We start from the raw sequence: 16,095 nt of genomic DNA, 5'->3' as shown, positions 1-16,095 counted from the left end.
CTGTTCGGCAAAGCTGAATTTCGGCTTTCCACTTTGGGATTAAAGTTTGCATTTCAAAGAATGAGCCTTTCAGAATGCATATGGGTTATTGAATTTTATTTTACAGAGCTGTTGTGTATTCTTCAAGGTCCATCTTATCCCAAGTACAATTTAAGTTTTATAACGCTCGTGAAAACCATAATTATACTCTACAAGACTCTATAAAACCAGCATAAAACCAAAATGTTACTAGGGATGATATTCAAACTTTGTTAATACAGTGAGATGCTTCCGTTTTTCACATTTCCATTTTTCACAATTCACAACACATCACAATTCCGTTTTTTCACAACAAATGTACGTGCCAAATAAAATAAAACAACTCATATGCCTTCTACAAGGCCCATTCTATGAAATACAACCGAAATTCAGCTTTGCAGAGGAGAAATCAAATTTCTATGAAAATATGTACTTTGTCATTAAATTTTTTTTTCACAACGTATGTACGTGCCAAAAAAAACAAAAAACCTACATGCATTCTACACGACCCATTCTACAAAATTCAAACTTTATTCTCAAAGTGAGAAGCAGAAATTCAGCTTTGCAGAGCAGAGAAACCAAATGTTTATGAAAATACGTACTTTTGTGAATAAAAATCCGTTTTTCTCAAAAACTGTCCGTGTTACAGAAAATCTGAATATGTATCTGAATACAGCATCAAAAAAATATTGAGTACATTAAAAATGGTTTAAGGAAGCGAAAAAAAAATCAATTTCGTTGGAATCTTGCAGAAATTCGAAAATTGTTCTTCTGGAAATCCTCCTCGAACGCCCCCTGTAACTCCTACTAGAATTTCTTTGTTGTTTCTGTCTGAAATTATTCCAGAAATTTATTTGAAATTCGAAACTTATTTCTTATAGAAATTCCTTATGGAATCCCTTTAAAAATACTCCTTACCTTAGAATTTTTATATTTATTTTTTGTTTCTCAGATACTCTTCTAGGATATTTTCTTCTTCGATAATTTCTCCAGGAAATCCAATGTAAAATCCATCCGATGTGCCATCTGGAATTCCTTCAAGAAATAATCTAAAAATTTATCCAGGAATTCTTTTGAAAGTTTATTCAGGAATTACTTCAGAAAATCCTCAAGAAATCCTTCAAAAAGTCCTTCAGATCCTCCCACAAAATATTTTTATCGGAAATTCAGAAGGACATTCCCGAAGCAGTACCTGGTAGAATTTTCTACAGAAAAGCTTGAGGAAATTACGAGGGGGATTCTTGGAGAAATTCCGAAAAAGTTTTTGAATAAATTCCAGGGAGAATTCATGAAGATATTTCTGGGAGTATGGCCAGATGAGTCTGCAGAAGAGATTTTCTAGGAATGTGTGGGGAAATTTTTGAAGGAAGAAAACCCTGAACGATTTTCGGAAAAGTTCTTGGAAGAAATATTAGAAGGATTCCAGAGGCGGGGTTGGAAGGTGAATTTATTGGAATTTCGTGAGTTTTGAAAGGAATTCAGACAGAATTTCTGAAATTTTTTGAAGTAAATTATATAGATTTATTGGGAGAAGTTTCCAGCGAAATTTCTTAAAAAATACTGGTAGAAATTTTGGAAAATCAGATGTGAAAATTGCTGGGGGATTTCCCGGGAGAACTTCCGAACAAATTTCCGAGATATATTATTGAAGAAATTCTGGGATATTTTCACAAGAATTCCAAAAGAAATTCTCGGAAAAAGTTCAAAGGAATAATCATGATAATCAGGAATTTTCTAAAGTAAGCTTCCGAAAAAAATCCTGGAGGAACTCCCGAGGAACTTTCGAAGAAATTCCTGGAAAAACTTCTGGAGAAATTAATGAAAGAACTTCCGTCTTCCGTAGGAATTTCTGGAGGAACTTTCGAGGGATGTTTTCTGTGAAATTTCTGATGAAAATTTCCGGGGAATTCGTGGAGATTTTTTAGGAAAAATTCTTAGAACAATTTCAGAACGAATTGTGGAATTCATTCGGAGAAATGTCTTAAGGAACTACCAATAGAATTCTTAGAGCACCTTCCGAAGGATTCCCTAGAGCAGAGGTTCTCAACCTTTTTTCTTGAGAGGTACTTCTTCGGACTTTTGCATCAATTGAGGTACCCCCCATTTTTTTGCTGTACATGAAATAAGTGTAACTCATAAGGGGCCATCCAGAAACCACGTGGTCATATTTTTGAAGATTTCCAACCCCCAACAACTCCAACTCCAACATTTACAATTTGTAGCAAAATTTTTCAGAGAGAATTGTTCAAAAATCATTCTGAATGCCAGCACTTTATCAGGATTATATGAAGTAATTTCAAAGTTTTTACAGGAAATTTCTTTACTGGATTTTTGCCTGAATATCCACAAGAAATTCTTTTGAAGTTTTTTTCTTGGATTTTTGTAAAAACATGAATATTTTTCAAATTTGTAGCTGCAGTCCGCTGATGCAAAATTGTCGGCGGCGTGATGCCAAAAACCATCTGCGGCGGTGGCGTAGCGCGGCGGAATTTTTTTTATTCTCCCATTTTTTCTTTCCAAATTTTTGTTGTGGAAATTAAGACTGAATCGCAACCTGTTTTTTCGTTGATTTTTTTTATGGAAAAAGGATCTAAGGCTAAGATGGTCAAATAGCGCAGATATGCATCGGCTTTACGACCGACGGTGCATTACCGGTTTTTCTCGATGCACACTTGCGTCTTTATAACGCTGATTTGAAAAGACGCTACGTGGGCATCGGCCCTAAGATGCGCTTTGCGTTTAATGATTAAATCATTAAATTTAATTGATTTGTATGTCTTACACCGCTATTGTTATTCATCAAAAGTTTTTCGTGTAAAAAAAACCACGTGGTTCGAGAGCAACACCCTCCTCCCCCAACGTGGCTTATCGTGGTCATTTTCCAAACCCCCCTCCTCCTCCCAGCCTCATGAAAGGAGGCTTCCGAGCCTCTTGAAAGGAGGCTTCCGAGCCTCTTGAAAGGAGGCTTCGAGCTTCTTGAAAGGAGGCTTCCGAGCCTCTTGAAAGGAGGCTTCCGAGCCTCTTGAAAGGAGGCTTCCGAGCCTCTTGAAAGGAGGCTTCCGAGCCTCTTGAAAGGAGGCTTCCAGGCCTCTTGAAAGGAGGCTTCTGAGCCTCTTGAAAGGAGGCTTCCAGGCCTCTTGAAGGAGGCTTCCTGAGCCTCTTGAAAGGAGGCTTCCAGGCCTCTTGAAAGGAGGCTTCCGAGCCTCTTGAAAGGAGGCTTCGAGCCTCTTGAAAGGAGGCTTCCAGGCCTCTTGAAAGGAGGCCTGAGCCTCTTGAAGGAGGCTTCCGAGCCTCTTGAAAGGAGGCTTCCGAGCCTCTTGAAAGGAGGCTTCCGAGCCTCTTGAAAGGAGGATTCCGAGCCTCTTGAAAGGAGGATTCCGAGCCTCTTGAAAGGAGGCTTCCGGGCCTCTTGAAAGGAGGCTTCCGGGCCTCTTGAAAGGAGGCTTCCTGGCCTCTTGAAAGGAGGCTTCCTGGCCTCTTGAAAGGAGGCTTCCGGGCCTCTTGAAAGGAGGCTTCCGGGCCTCTTGAAAGGAGGCTTCCGGGCCTCTTGAAAGGAGGCTTCCGGGCCTCTTGAAAGGAGGCTTCCGGGCCTCTTGAAAGGAGGCTTCCGGGCCTCTTGAAAGGAGGCTTCCGGGCCTCTTGAAAGGAGGCTTCCGGGCCTCTTGAAAGGAGGCTTCCGGGCCTCTTGAAAGGAGGCTTCCGGGCCTCTTGAAAGGAGGCTTCCGGGCCTCTTGAAAGGAGGCTTCCGGGCCTCTTGAAAGGAGGCTTCCGGGCCTCTTGAAAGGAGGCTTCCGGGCCTCTTGAAAGGAGGCTTCCAGGCCTCTTGAAAGGAGGCTTCCGGGCCTCTTGAAAGGAGGCTTCCGGGCCTCTTGAAAGGAGGCTTCCGGGCCTCTTGAAAGGAGGCTTCCGGGCCTCTTGAAAGGAGGCCTCCGGGCCTCTTGAAAGGAGGCTTCCGGGCCTCTTGAAAGGAGGCTTCGTAGCATCTTGAAAGGAGGCTTCCTAGCCTCTTGAAGGAGGCTTCCGGGCCTCTTGAAAGGAGGCTTCCGGGACTCTTGAAAGGAGGCTTCCTGGACTCTTGAAAGGAGGCTTCCGGGCCTCTTGAAAGGAGGCTTCCGGGCCTCTTGAAAGGAGGCTTTCTGGCCTCTTGAAAGGAGGCTTCCGGGCCTCTTGAAAGGAGGCTTCCGGGCCTCTTGAAAGGAGGCTTCCGGGCCTCTTGAAAGGAGGCTTCCGGGCCTCTTGAAAGGAGGCTTCCTGGCCTCTTGAAAGGAGGCTTCCGGGCCTCTTGAAAGGAGGCTTCCGGGCCTCTTGAAAGGAGGCTTCCGGGCCTCTTGAAAGGAGGCTTCCGGGCCTCTTGAAAGGAGGCTTCCGGGCCTCTTGAAAGGAGGCTTCCAGCCTCTTGAAAGGAGGCTTCCGGGCCTCTTGAAAGGAGGCTTCCGGGCCTCTTGAAAGGAGGCTTCCGGGCCTCTTGAAAGGAGGCTTCCGGGCCTCTTGAAGGAGGCTTCCGGGCCTCTTGAAAGGAGGCTTCCGGGCCTCTTGAAAGAAGGCTTCCGGGCCTCTTGAAAGGAGGCTTCCAGGCCTCTTGAAAGGAGGCTTCCAGGCCTCTTGAAAGGAGGCTTCGTGGCCTCTTGAAAGGAGGCTTCCTGGCCTCTTGAAAGGAGGCTTCCGGGCCTCTTGAAAGGAGGCTTCCTGGCCTCTTGAAAGGAGGCTTCCTGGCCTCTTGAAAGGAGGCTTCCGGGCCTCTTGAAAGGAGGCTTCCGGGCCTCTTGAAAGGAGGCTTCCGGGCCTCTTGAAAGGAGGCTTCCGGGCCTCTTGAAAGGAGGCTTCCGGGCCTCTTGAAAGGAGGCTTCCGGGCCTCTTGAAAGGAGGCTTCCGGGCCTCTTGAAAGGAGGCTTCGGGCCTCTTGAAAGGAGGCTTCCGAGCCTCTTGAAAGGAGGCTTCCGGGTCTCTTGAAAGGAGGCTTCTGGCCTCTTGAAAGGAGGCTTCTGGCCTCTTGAAAGGAGGCTTCCGGGCCTCTTGAAAGGAGGATTCGGGCCTCTTGAAAGGAGGCTTCCGGGCTTCTTGAAAGGAGGCTTCCGCGCCTCTTGAAAGGAGGCTTCGGAGCCTCTTGAAGGGGGGCTTCCGGGCCTCTTGAAAGGAGGTTTCCGGGCCTCTTGAAAGGAGGCTTCCGGGCTTTTTGAAAGGGGGTTTCCGGGCCTCTTGAAAGGAGGCTTCCGGGCCTCTTGAAAGGAGGCTTCCGGGTTGTTTCAGAGGGTCAAGATTACAAACTAATTCGAGACCCTATGGAGAAATACGCGAAAAGTTAAAGTTGAAAATGTTCATTTAGAGTTTCTAGAACTGATTACAAAAGTTTTTATTGATATTCTTTTGAAATGCTATCAGTCGCAGCCGTTAGAAAAAAATGTTCGACGATTTACAAAAAAATCCATAGTAAAACAAGTTTGAATCAAAGTTTAATGATTACCGATATTGGTTGGACGGATTCAAGCCTTTGTTTCATTGAATGTTTTATATGATCCAACAAAATCACTGTACCTTAACTTCGTTGGCTCAGCAGTTTTTACTTAACTGTTAACTATTTCCCCACAATTCACAACACATGGACCGGACCTTCCAATTTGTTTCCTATCCAAGAAAAGAAGTGGCTGCTCATTTTTTTGTTGGTGTCCAGGACACGCTTGCCCTCGATGCTGCGATCCGGAATGGAATCGTACACGTTTCCGAGACACGATGCAAAGTTTTTAGTTTTGAGCTGAGTGTATTTTACATATTTATGACACGTCCACTACATTTCCAACCTTCATTTCACGTGAAAAACAGTGACAGATAATTAATTCCAATTAAACTCCTTTGGGGCTCACTTTTTCGGCACACATAACGGGAGAAATGGATTATCAAAAATGTATGCGCGAAAAGACCTGCCCATAGAGCCGATTGTGTCCATTAATTTCCATTCGACGGACAGGGACTTTCCCAGAATTTTGTCAAGGCAATAAGTTTCACTTTGGCTTGCCGTAGCGTTCGTTGATGACGCTATCGCTGCTGGCTGGGAAGGAAGGACCTCAAACGGGAACCGCTCGGATAGAGTGGGAGTATGGTTTAATGCGGCACAATTGTTTTTATTCATGTTTCCGCATCATTAACGTCATTTACTCATGTGAGTAAAACTTTGTCCTAACATGTTTCAGAATTCTGGAAATTTAGAAAATGTATTAGCTTCAACTTAGATATCAGCTGTCGATTTTCTAGCATAAATTCAGATCTAAATAAAATTTAATATGAGGCTGTTATCTAATATATTATGTATGTAGTGATAGGTTCCAAAATTGTTATGCGACTGCTTCAATACCTCAGAAGTGCGTGCGGTCCATCTTCCCCATAACTTTCATTTTTCTCCCTTTATTTCGCGGCCGCTTGTCGTTCATCGATCGTTTGTTTGTTTATTGTGTCTTGTCCTCGGATTGCGGTTGCTGCTGCTTTTTTTCGAGTGTGTTTGAAAGTGAATTAATTTGCTGTCAAAAAGATAATAAAACGATGCAAAACAGGCATGTCCTTCTGGTTGGGTTTGCCAACCAAGCAGGGCAATCCGATACAGTTGGGGAGTGTGCCTTATTGATCGTGGGAGGTGTTTCTCAATTCATTGATAGTAGGACATTAAACGTGAACCTTCTAACCTTTTAACCTTTTAAGTGTGCCAACGTTTTCATCTGCTGAATTCAAAAATATGAAATATGAAATTGTTAAGGGCACAAACATAAGTGAATTAATTATCAGCTTTCTAATAATTTATCTTCTAAATCATCACCCTTTTTCATTTCTATCTTTTTATTTAAGGGTTGATGTACACGCGACTGCCGATATCACAGTTGATGACAATAAGTGACAAAAGGATTCGTCCACAGTCGAACTCCGGTGAATCGAACGTTCCAAAACAGAGGAAGATTAATTTTCATATATTTGCAAAAAAAAACGAGTGTGAGAGTCATAAATTGCTTGTTCTGTAGATTACATCGATATGAATGAAAAATCAAAGCAATACCAATACAGCATCAAACACTTCCATTCAATTTTTTAGCTTCAAATTTGGAAATAACAATGATATAAAAAGTATGCAACTTAAATAAGTTGAGAATCTCTGTAATACAGCGTGCAGCGTTCAGTTTTCACCGCAAGGGAAATAATCGATCGAGGGCGTCCGTTCCCCTCGATCGCTGGATCGTGGATAATGAAAAATGAATTTTAAACGTTAATTGATTTCGAGCGGATTGTTTTTATTTAAACGATCATCGTCTTCATCTTTCGGAAACCAGAGTTATTACCACTTTCGTTCAGCTGCTCTGCTGTGCGACGAACCGGGCGAACGATGGTGACCTTTTTATCAGACTTTCGATGGCAGTTTGATAGTCACGGTTTTGGTTTCCGTGTACAATTCGATACCTTCGTAGCCCAGCTCACGTCCGTGTCCGGATTGCTTGAATCCACCGAAGGGAGTCATCGGCATGACGTAATCGTAGCAGTTGACCCTGTTGAATAAGACGAAACATATTTGATTAAATTTACCCACGATTGAGCTCTCAGTCACTCACCAGACAGAACCAGCTTCAACAGCGTTCGAGAACAGCAACGCATTATTCAGGTTGTTGGTCAGAACTCCCGCAGCCAAGCCGTACTCCGTGTTATTGGCCCGCTCAATAACCTCATCCAGTGTCTTGAACTTCAAAATACTCTGAACCGGACCGAAAATTTCTTCGCGGGCGATACGCATATTATCTGTAACATCCGAATAGACCGTCGGTTCCACGAAGAATCCAACGTTTCCGTGACGCTTTCCGCCGGTTTGCAGTTTGGCACCCTCCTTGCCGGCCGACTCGAAGAAGCCCAGAATCTTGCTCAGCTGCTCCTCGTCAACTTGGGGACCTTGCTGTGTGCCGTCGGCAAATGCATCTCCAACCTTGCGGGCTTTTGCCAACTCGGTGGCCTTCGCCACAAACTTTTCGTAGATGCCTTCCTGGACGAATGTGCGACTTCCGGCGCAGCAGTTTTGACCGTGATTGGCGAAGATCGCATTGTGAGCGATTTCAACTGCTTCATCCACTGTAAGTTGAGAAGTGAAGAGAACTTTAGTTTAATTTCATTTAGCAATGATGGACTTCTCTCAAACATTTTTAACTAACAGTAGTTAAACTGATTTTATTAGACTTGATTCGATTTGAAATAAGATAAATGTTGAGATACTTCAAAAGAGAATAATTTTGTCTGTCACACATATTCTATAAAGCAAGTGAAATGTTTTAATGGATCGTCAAGTAATGCGACCAATGTTTTACTTCTTTACGTAACGTAATTTATAAACGGATTACATAACACATCCTAAACTCACCATCGAAATCATCGAACACCACCAACGGGCTCTTGCCACCCAGTTCCAACGAAACTCGCTTCAGATTCGATTTGGACGATCCCTCGGTAATCAAACGTCCCGTTTCGACCGAACCGGTAAATGCAACTTTACGAATTTCCGCGTGGTTCACGATGGCAGCTCCCACCGTTGGCCCGTACCCGTTGACCACGTTGATCACTCCATCCGGGAAGCCGGCTTCCTTGGAGAGCGCGGCCATGTAAAGCGCACTCAGTGGGGTCTGCTCGGCGGGTTTCAGCACCAGGGTGCATCCGGTGGCCAACGCTGGTGCCCACTTCCAGGTCAACATCAGCACCGGATAGTTCCAGGGGATGATTTGTCCAACCACTCCGACGGGTTCCTTGCGAATGTAGGTCATCACTGCCCCATCCGAGGGCACCGTGCTGCCGTGAATCTTATCCGCCCAGCCGGCATAGTAGCGGAACGTATCGATGGCGCAGTTCATGTCGAACACCGAATCACCGAAAGCTTTGCCATTGTCCAGGGATTCCAGATTGGCCAGCACATTGATGTCCCGTTCCATCAGATCGGCCAGTTTGTGCAGCAGCTTTCCGCGGGCCGAGGCATCCATCTGGCGCCATGGAGAGCTGCGGGAAAATGCGGTTTTGGCGGCTTGGACAGCGGCATCAACATCGGCCTTGTCTCCTTCTGAAAGGTCAATGATCTTCTGGCCAGTAGCAGGATTCAACGTTGGAAATGTTTTGCCGCTCTTGGAGTCCACAAATTGGTTGTTGATGAACAACTGTAAAATAGGAAAATGCAACAGTCTCAGGTTAATAATTCTGCTTCAATCAGCCAAAGACTCTGGATGGAAATAACAGAACAATAAAAGCATGAACTAGTTTTCAATCTGATGAAGGTGAATACTCGTCTCCTTTCCTACATCTAACGGATCGAAGACTCTGCTTCATATCATATAAGTAACTAGGTGGTGCTGCTTGATAAATACATATTTCAAGCTCTATCTGGTAAAAGGGCGAATGTCGCAAGAGAGAATTCTCTTCGTCGACTTCCCCTCTTTTAAATAAAAGTGACAAGCAGAGGATTTCTTTGCAGTTTATCACATCAGAATGCAAGTTCGCATCGTTTTCTATCGTGCTGAGGTGATAAACCACAAAGAAATCCACTGCTTGTCACTTTTATTAAAAAGAGGGGAAGTCGGCGAAGAGAATCCTCTCTTGCGACATTCGCCCTTATTCCAGATAGAGCTTGATTTATCAGGAACGAGATTTTTTACCCATAATAAAGGGTTAGTATGTTACCAAAAGTAATTCAATGTCTCCTCATACTGATAAACTAACCCTCCTAGTAGTGTCGCGACTTCAGCAATGAACTAAAACTATAACTGGTATGAGCAAAAAAAAAACGAATCATCACTGTTATGAACTTTATTGTGTAACGTTATCCCTGTTTTACAATCCTACAATTAGGCCATGCCAAAACGTGCCATTATTCACTACGGTGGTCGTTTCCAGGCCCATGTGGTAATGGGCTTTAATCAATTATTCATCTGGTAAGCTTGGGGGGGACACCACACCGGGTGCAAACGTGAGAGAAGGAAAAAAAACTCGATTTGGGTGGAAGCAGTAATATAAGACTACCATGTCCTCATTCAGGCACACTGGAAAAAAAGATAATAATTACCATTGCCGGGCAAAGTTGAGGCGCACAGCATTGTTCCAACCGTGGAGAAAACCACAAAAACCGAGTTTTTGAAATAGCCGTAAAAATACGTGCCGAAAACTCCAAGACCCAGTCCACACGCATCGGAGCTTGAATCGGGGCAAGGGCATTGCTTTTCTTTCAGTCCGCGTGGTCAACGATAGTTACTTTGTAAAGGACATTGGAGGCGAGGACCACCTATAGTGACCGAGAAACGGTCAAAGTTTCATTTTAAAGGTTGCTTCAAAGACGGAAACCACATTTCCTTCATAGAACTAGAGCAGTTCTGTTTCGATCATCTATAAATTCGTGGCTTGATAAAGTAGAGTAAACTATGCTAATCATCTATCGCTACTTGCTACAAATACGGCCTCCATACGCTTGGGAACACACGGTTCTAAAAATAGAATTTGTGTGGCCCCAAAAGGCCGGAGCGAAATGTTATGACAGCAGCTCTCCGTGGGTGTGTGTGTGTGCACGCCACGGAGGTCTGACCAGAAGAGGCCGAGTCATGGCTTGCTGCGCACTGATCGACACGCTTAGGTGTTAATGTATAATCACACGCTGATTGTAACTTACTCAAACCCCACAGAATTAGGGTCGTTTTGATCACCGCGTAATAATTAAGCCTGTATGTACCTTTTTTTCTCATTTAGAACGGGCCTTGACTTTAATGCCGCACGATGCTAATTAATCCAGGCCACATATCCTTCGCCCAGAACGGAAAATCTTTAGACAACCCCTTCAGAGTGCATTTCAAGGCGTTCCATCTTGTTGAAATACAGCATTTGGCTTCAAGCCTTTTTTCAAACCTTTTAAAAAATTTCTTTTAATAAGTCTGTTTATTTTCAAGCTTTGCGTTTGCATCCGTACGTCAAACAAAACCGAAAATGTCGAGGAAGCATTTTTCATCTATTTTTCAATTTCAAATTAAACAATGTTCTTTTCGATTTTTAAGTCCAAAGAAAAACTGACACGTTTAGTATGATTACCTTCATCGTTCCCTGAAAGAAAATCGAATATCGATTCTTCATATTAGGACCCAATTATCCTGATTGGTCATCGGGACTATCATTAATAACAGGGTTTCTTAAAAAAGGCCAAAACTATTAACCTCATTATTGCAACCCATGCGCCGTCGTCCAATTCGGGCAGCCGTGCCTTAGAACCGGAAGCTATACCCCCTGGATAGTCGCGGCCCCGGTAGACCTGACGTGTTGACCACGCCGGAACAACCGGGTCGACCTCGGCATCCAGTTAACGAAGAAATGCCATGCAAGAATAGCCTGTCCAGATTTCTCGGATCTCGCCAACCAACGACGGGTGGGCTAATGTCACCGCTGCCTTCCGTCCCGTAAAACCGTGGCAGACCTTGAGGCACGCCATCCCAATCCAGCTGTCTGGCTTAACCAACTAGATGGAAATAAGACCAGTTGATTCATTCCTGGCTTACGCCGATCCGGCTCTGAACACCGAGTTGTTAACCCCCGCATGGCCTCACTGCATCAGCAAAGATAACCATGGGGCCAAGAAGGCGACTATTCCAGTTGGGTTCGAGGGCAGCCCCATCAAACATGAATAAAGCTAAACTAACCAACAAATCAACGGATGTGAACCCCTTCGCAAGGAAAGGTTTGGATAGATCTCCACCCAACGTATCGGGTGCGAGAGAGATGGAGCAGAAGGACACGATAAGCGAAGTAGTTGTCGTGGAGAGCGATAACGATATGTCAATAGTTGACAAGCAGCAGCACAATCCAGTGGAGATAGGGTCGAGTGGCGTCCTGCCCAGCTTGGCCGTAATCATGGTGCAACTCGATGAGATTATCGACTTCACCAATGAACGGGGCAATATGTCGAGGGATCTGAAGCTGAATTGCTCAAGCTTCGCAATTTGGTTCTTGCTGCAAAACAGGAACAGGAGGTGCTTACGGCTAGACTGGAAGGCTGTGATAAAGCTGAAAAGAGCACACAGACTGCTGCCTTCTCATTCCATAGTACCCCAACAATGGCACAGGAGGCGTTAGACTTTTCACTCAGCGACAGAGCGGCAGAAAGGAGGACAGATAAGCGAGCCAGGGACTCGCCTGGAGAGCGGGCGCATGGAAGCTGCAAACATGGGCGTACTGCGTAAGAAGAAAGCAAGGACGAAACGAGCCAGTCGGCCACCGGAGGAATGAAGCGAACCCGACCAAAGCAACCAGTGATCGGACGGTCCCTGGCAAACGGTAGTGAGGAAATTAAAGGTGAAAGCGGCAAACACACGCCCGGCGAGAGCCAGGGAGAAGGGTGAAGTTCTGCTCATTGAAACAGAGCAAGAGTGTTACGCCGACGTGCTGAAGGCGATGCACAACGCGATGCGCGATGCACAGCGCGAGAAACTGGCGGACCTGGGTAATGAGGTTCGCATCATGAGGCGGACGAGAGCGGGCGAGATAATCCTTGTCTTACGAAAGGGCTCACAGGCGAACGGTACCTCATATGGAGCGCTAGCCCAGGAAGTCCTAGGCGAAAGTGTAGAAGTGAGGGCTCTACACGAAGAAGTGATTCTCCAATGTAAGCAGCTGGAGGAGATCACGGCATCGGAAGAGATCGCCTCGGCCATCAAGGACCAAGGTGGAGTTGGGGTAGCAAAAGCGTCCATCCGCCTGCCAATAGAACCGCAGCCCTAGTAACATTTTGGATTTGTACTGGTTTCATCACACTCTTGTGGAGTAAATTATGGTCTTCAACGGGACGCAGATTGCCACAGTGAAGTTACCGGCCACCGACGCTAACAAGGTAATCAAAGTTGGTAAGCTGAAAGTTGGCTGGTCAGTATGTTCAGTCAGCCTCTACCAACTACCGTGTACCACTCTCTCGAAGCGGGACACAAATCGTGGGCGTGCAAAGGGCCGGATAGGAGTAACCTATGTAGGCGATGCGGCGAAGAGGGTCATAAGGCGCACACGTGCGAGAAAGCGCCATCGTGCACGCTATGTGCGAGCAGGAACCAGATACACAACCACGTCATGGCTGGGCCTGCTTGCCCGTTGAGTGTTAGTACGAGGAAGCCGTGCAAGTAACGCAGCTCAACCTCAACCATTGTGCGGCCGCCCAGCAGTTGCTGTGGCAGTCGGTAGCAGAAGCGAGAACAGACGTAGCTATCCTGTCGGACCCGTACTGCCTCCCCTCGTATAACGGGAACTGGGTAGCAGACGGATCCAGATCAGCGGCGATTTGTACGACGGGAAGATTTCCGATCCAGGAAGTGGTAAACACAAGAGCGAAGGGTGCAGTTATAGCTAAGAGAAATGGAGTGTACTACTGCAGATGCTATGCGCCGCCAAAGGTGGCGGTACCCAAATACCAGGTACCCAAATGGTAGAACGGCTGACATCAGACCTGGCAGGTCGCAAGCCAGTAGTCATTGCAGGTGACTTCAATGCGTGGGTGACGGAGTGGGGAAGCCGCCTTACTAACCGGAAAGGGCAAACGCTACTAGAGGTCTTAGCTAACCTGGACGTGGTACTAGGAAACGACGGCTCCCGCAGTACCTCTCAGCAAAACGGAGTGGAATCCATAATAGGTGTAACATTCTGCAGTCCAAGTTTGGCCGGTGTCCTGCAGTGGAGTGGAGGGTCGACGACGGCTATACCTACAGTGACCATCTGGCTAACCGGTACAAGATAAGCAGCGAGTCAAAGAGAGAAAGTCGGGGAGCCACTCCTCCTACAACCAGAGCGTGGAAGATCGCCCACTTCGACACTAGAACCTTCAGTGAAGCTGATCCCCGTGGCGTCGCCTTACTCAAGACTTTCGAGGAGGCCGATCTCGTTCCCCTCAATGGTACCCCTACCGTTTTCAAGGGCCACTCGTCCACTGTCATTGATGTGACTATTGCTAGCCGGTTCTTTCTACCCGTGTTAAAATGGGAGGCTACCCCTGTCCTCTACGGAAGCAACCACTACCCAATCCAGGTCAATACGAACGCCTCTCCTTGAGGCCTCGATGGCGTTATGATGCCACTGACTGGGAATCATTCGATGGCAACATTTGACGAGCGTTAGAAAGAGGCACCCCGCTAACGCTCCCCGACGTTTCTAAGGTCATCCTTGACGCCGCTGGTTCTTCCATCTCCCGGTCCAAAAGGATGCAGTGGGAGGTAATGCTTGACTCCATAAATCCAGCCCAATCCACCGCCGAGCTATGGGGGAAAGTGGCAAGCGTAATTCTCGCCCCATCCACATTGATTCACAAGACCGTACTATCTCTGACCTGTCGTCGGTGGCACTCGAGAAATATTTTACATTTTTACATATATTTTACATTTTACATGCGACTCAGTAAATGGCTTCTTAAAGGCTCATAGCCACCAGGGCTCTGACGCTCCAGAGCTTCCAAGTACCGCCGAGCCTACTAGTTTCCCCAATAAATCAGCCGTTTTCAGTCGCCGAGCTTTCCTCCTCTCTTGCCAGAAGCAACGGGAAGTCTTCTGGTCCGGATGGAATAGGGTATCCGATGCTGAAAAACCTCCCCCTTAAAGCAACAATTGTATTCCTAGACCTGATAAATCAAACAAACAACATGATTGACAGCAGACTGCTTTACCGGCTGGAGCTGACTTATGTAGCACGTCACGCTTGTCAGCATACTCTCCCCAGTTTTCAACGAGTACCTCCGCATAGCCCCCGGACTTCTTCCCTTTGAACCTGCTGAAGCAGCCTATCGAGTGTCCCCCCAGTTCACCACCGTGTGCAGGTGGCTATTTGCCAAAAAGCCGCAGCATACGCTTCCGCACTGGCACAGGGCGAGCCACATAAATCACTCCATTGCAAGACGCTACAAAAGAGAGGATAACACGGAAGCTCTACGTGGATCAGTCACAGAGCTGCTGAACACCGAGTTTAGGAACCACGAGCATCGCTACACTAATTCCCTTTCGAGACAAGGAGTCGGCTTAGGCGTGGGAACAACCTAACGGTGTCGGATAGCCTTCCTGAATAATGCAGCATCTTCTCAGTGGAGTCCGCAGCTCTGTTTATTCCTGACTGGATCCAGACCATTCCTACTTGCTATCCACAGTCAACAACCTTCGCCTGGATGCCGGGCCACTGCGGGCACTCCTGTTGGAGTCGGGCACCAAGGCCAGCGTTTCACGACGTCGGTTCCCCATGCAGACCTTAAAGCCTGGATCAAAAAGATCGTCAGTCAGGATTGGGAGTGCAGAGACCCTAATTTATTTATAAGACCCAAAGACCCAAAGTTATTTGTAAAATTCACCAAAACCCCAGTTATTTGTCACATTTTCACGACCAGGGCCATCCGCTCTGGTCATAAACACATAAGAAGCGCGACACAGACATAATAAAACATAGACATATAATAAAACGTGACAAAGCGTTGAGCTTTGTCGAGCTTTATTATAGGAGAAGCTTTTGTTTTTCTTTGTCGCGTGACATTGGCTTAGTTAGTACAACAACGCGCATGTTGTGTGTATAGTATAACGGTAGGTAGGGCTAGCATGTAAGTTATAAATAAGGGAAAGATGCAATAAAGAACTGAGTTGAAATGTAGCAAAGCTGCGAGTTAAGTGATTTAAAGAAAAATCCCTAACGTACAAAGTGTACAAACTGGTGACAGCGGAAAGCGTTTCGAGCGAAGCGCCGGTACGCCGAAGATCAATAATTTGTGCGCGAAAGGTTTAAGTGAGCAAACAAGAAGCAACAAAGCGCGAAAAGATCTTATGCTGTGCAAAGCATGAGTGTAATATTGGATCATTAATCAATTGCGACGAAAACGCTGAGTGTAATTGTTTTAAAATGATGGGAAAGATTGATCCCAACTAACCACAACTGAAAAGTGGCTCTTACGAAACGATCACGGTCATCGGTTTTTATAAAAGAATATCAGTTTTCATCAGTGAATTGTGATTTAATTTTCTGGTCGAGTTACGGATTCGAGCTCACCGGGACAACGACAGCAGTAACAAAAAGACAGCCAGGCGAAAATGATGGTAA

General features: G+C 45.9%; 1 protein-coding gene across 1 annotated transcript in view; it reads right to left on the bottom strand.

The window, feature by feature from the left end:
• Positions 1–7,265: 7,265 nt before the first annotated feature.
• LOC134227156 (retinal dehydrogenase 2) overlaps positions 7,266–16,095 on the bottom strand; it is a 76,526-nt gene continuing 67,696 nt past the window's right edge. Inside the window, exons 2-4 of the mRNA XM_062708462.1 lie at positions 8,396–9,176; positions 7,602–8,109; positions 7,266–7,538 (exon numbers count right to left, since the gene is read on the bottom strand). Of these exons, the coding sequence (XP_062564446.1) occupies positions 7,394–7,538; positions 7,602–8,109; positions 8,396–9,176 (1,434 nt within the window). The 3' untranslated portion in view covers positions 7,266–7,393. The remainder of the gene's footprint in view (positions 7,539–7,601; positions 8,110–8,395; positions 9,177–16,095) is intronic.

This window comes from Armigeres subalbatus, chromosome 1 (genome assembly GCF_024139115.2).
Source record: "Armigeres subalbatus isolate Guangzhou_Male chromosome 1, GZ_Asu_2, whole genome shotgun sequence".
In the NCBI taxonomy this organism is placed as follows: domain Eukaryota; kingdom Metazoa; phylum Arthropoda; class Insecta; order Diptera; family Culicidae; genus Armigeres; species Armigeres subalbatus.
The sequence above is the reverse complement of the archived record's forward strand: the minus strand, read 5'-3'. Positions and strand labels throughout refer to the sequence as shown.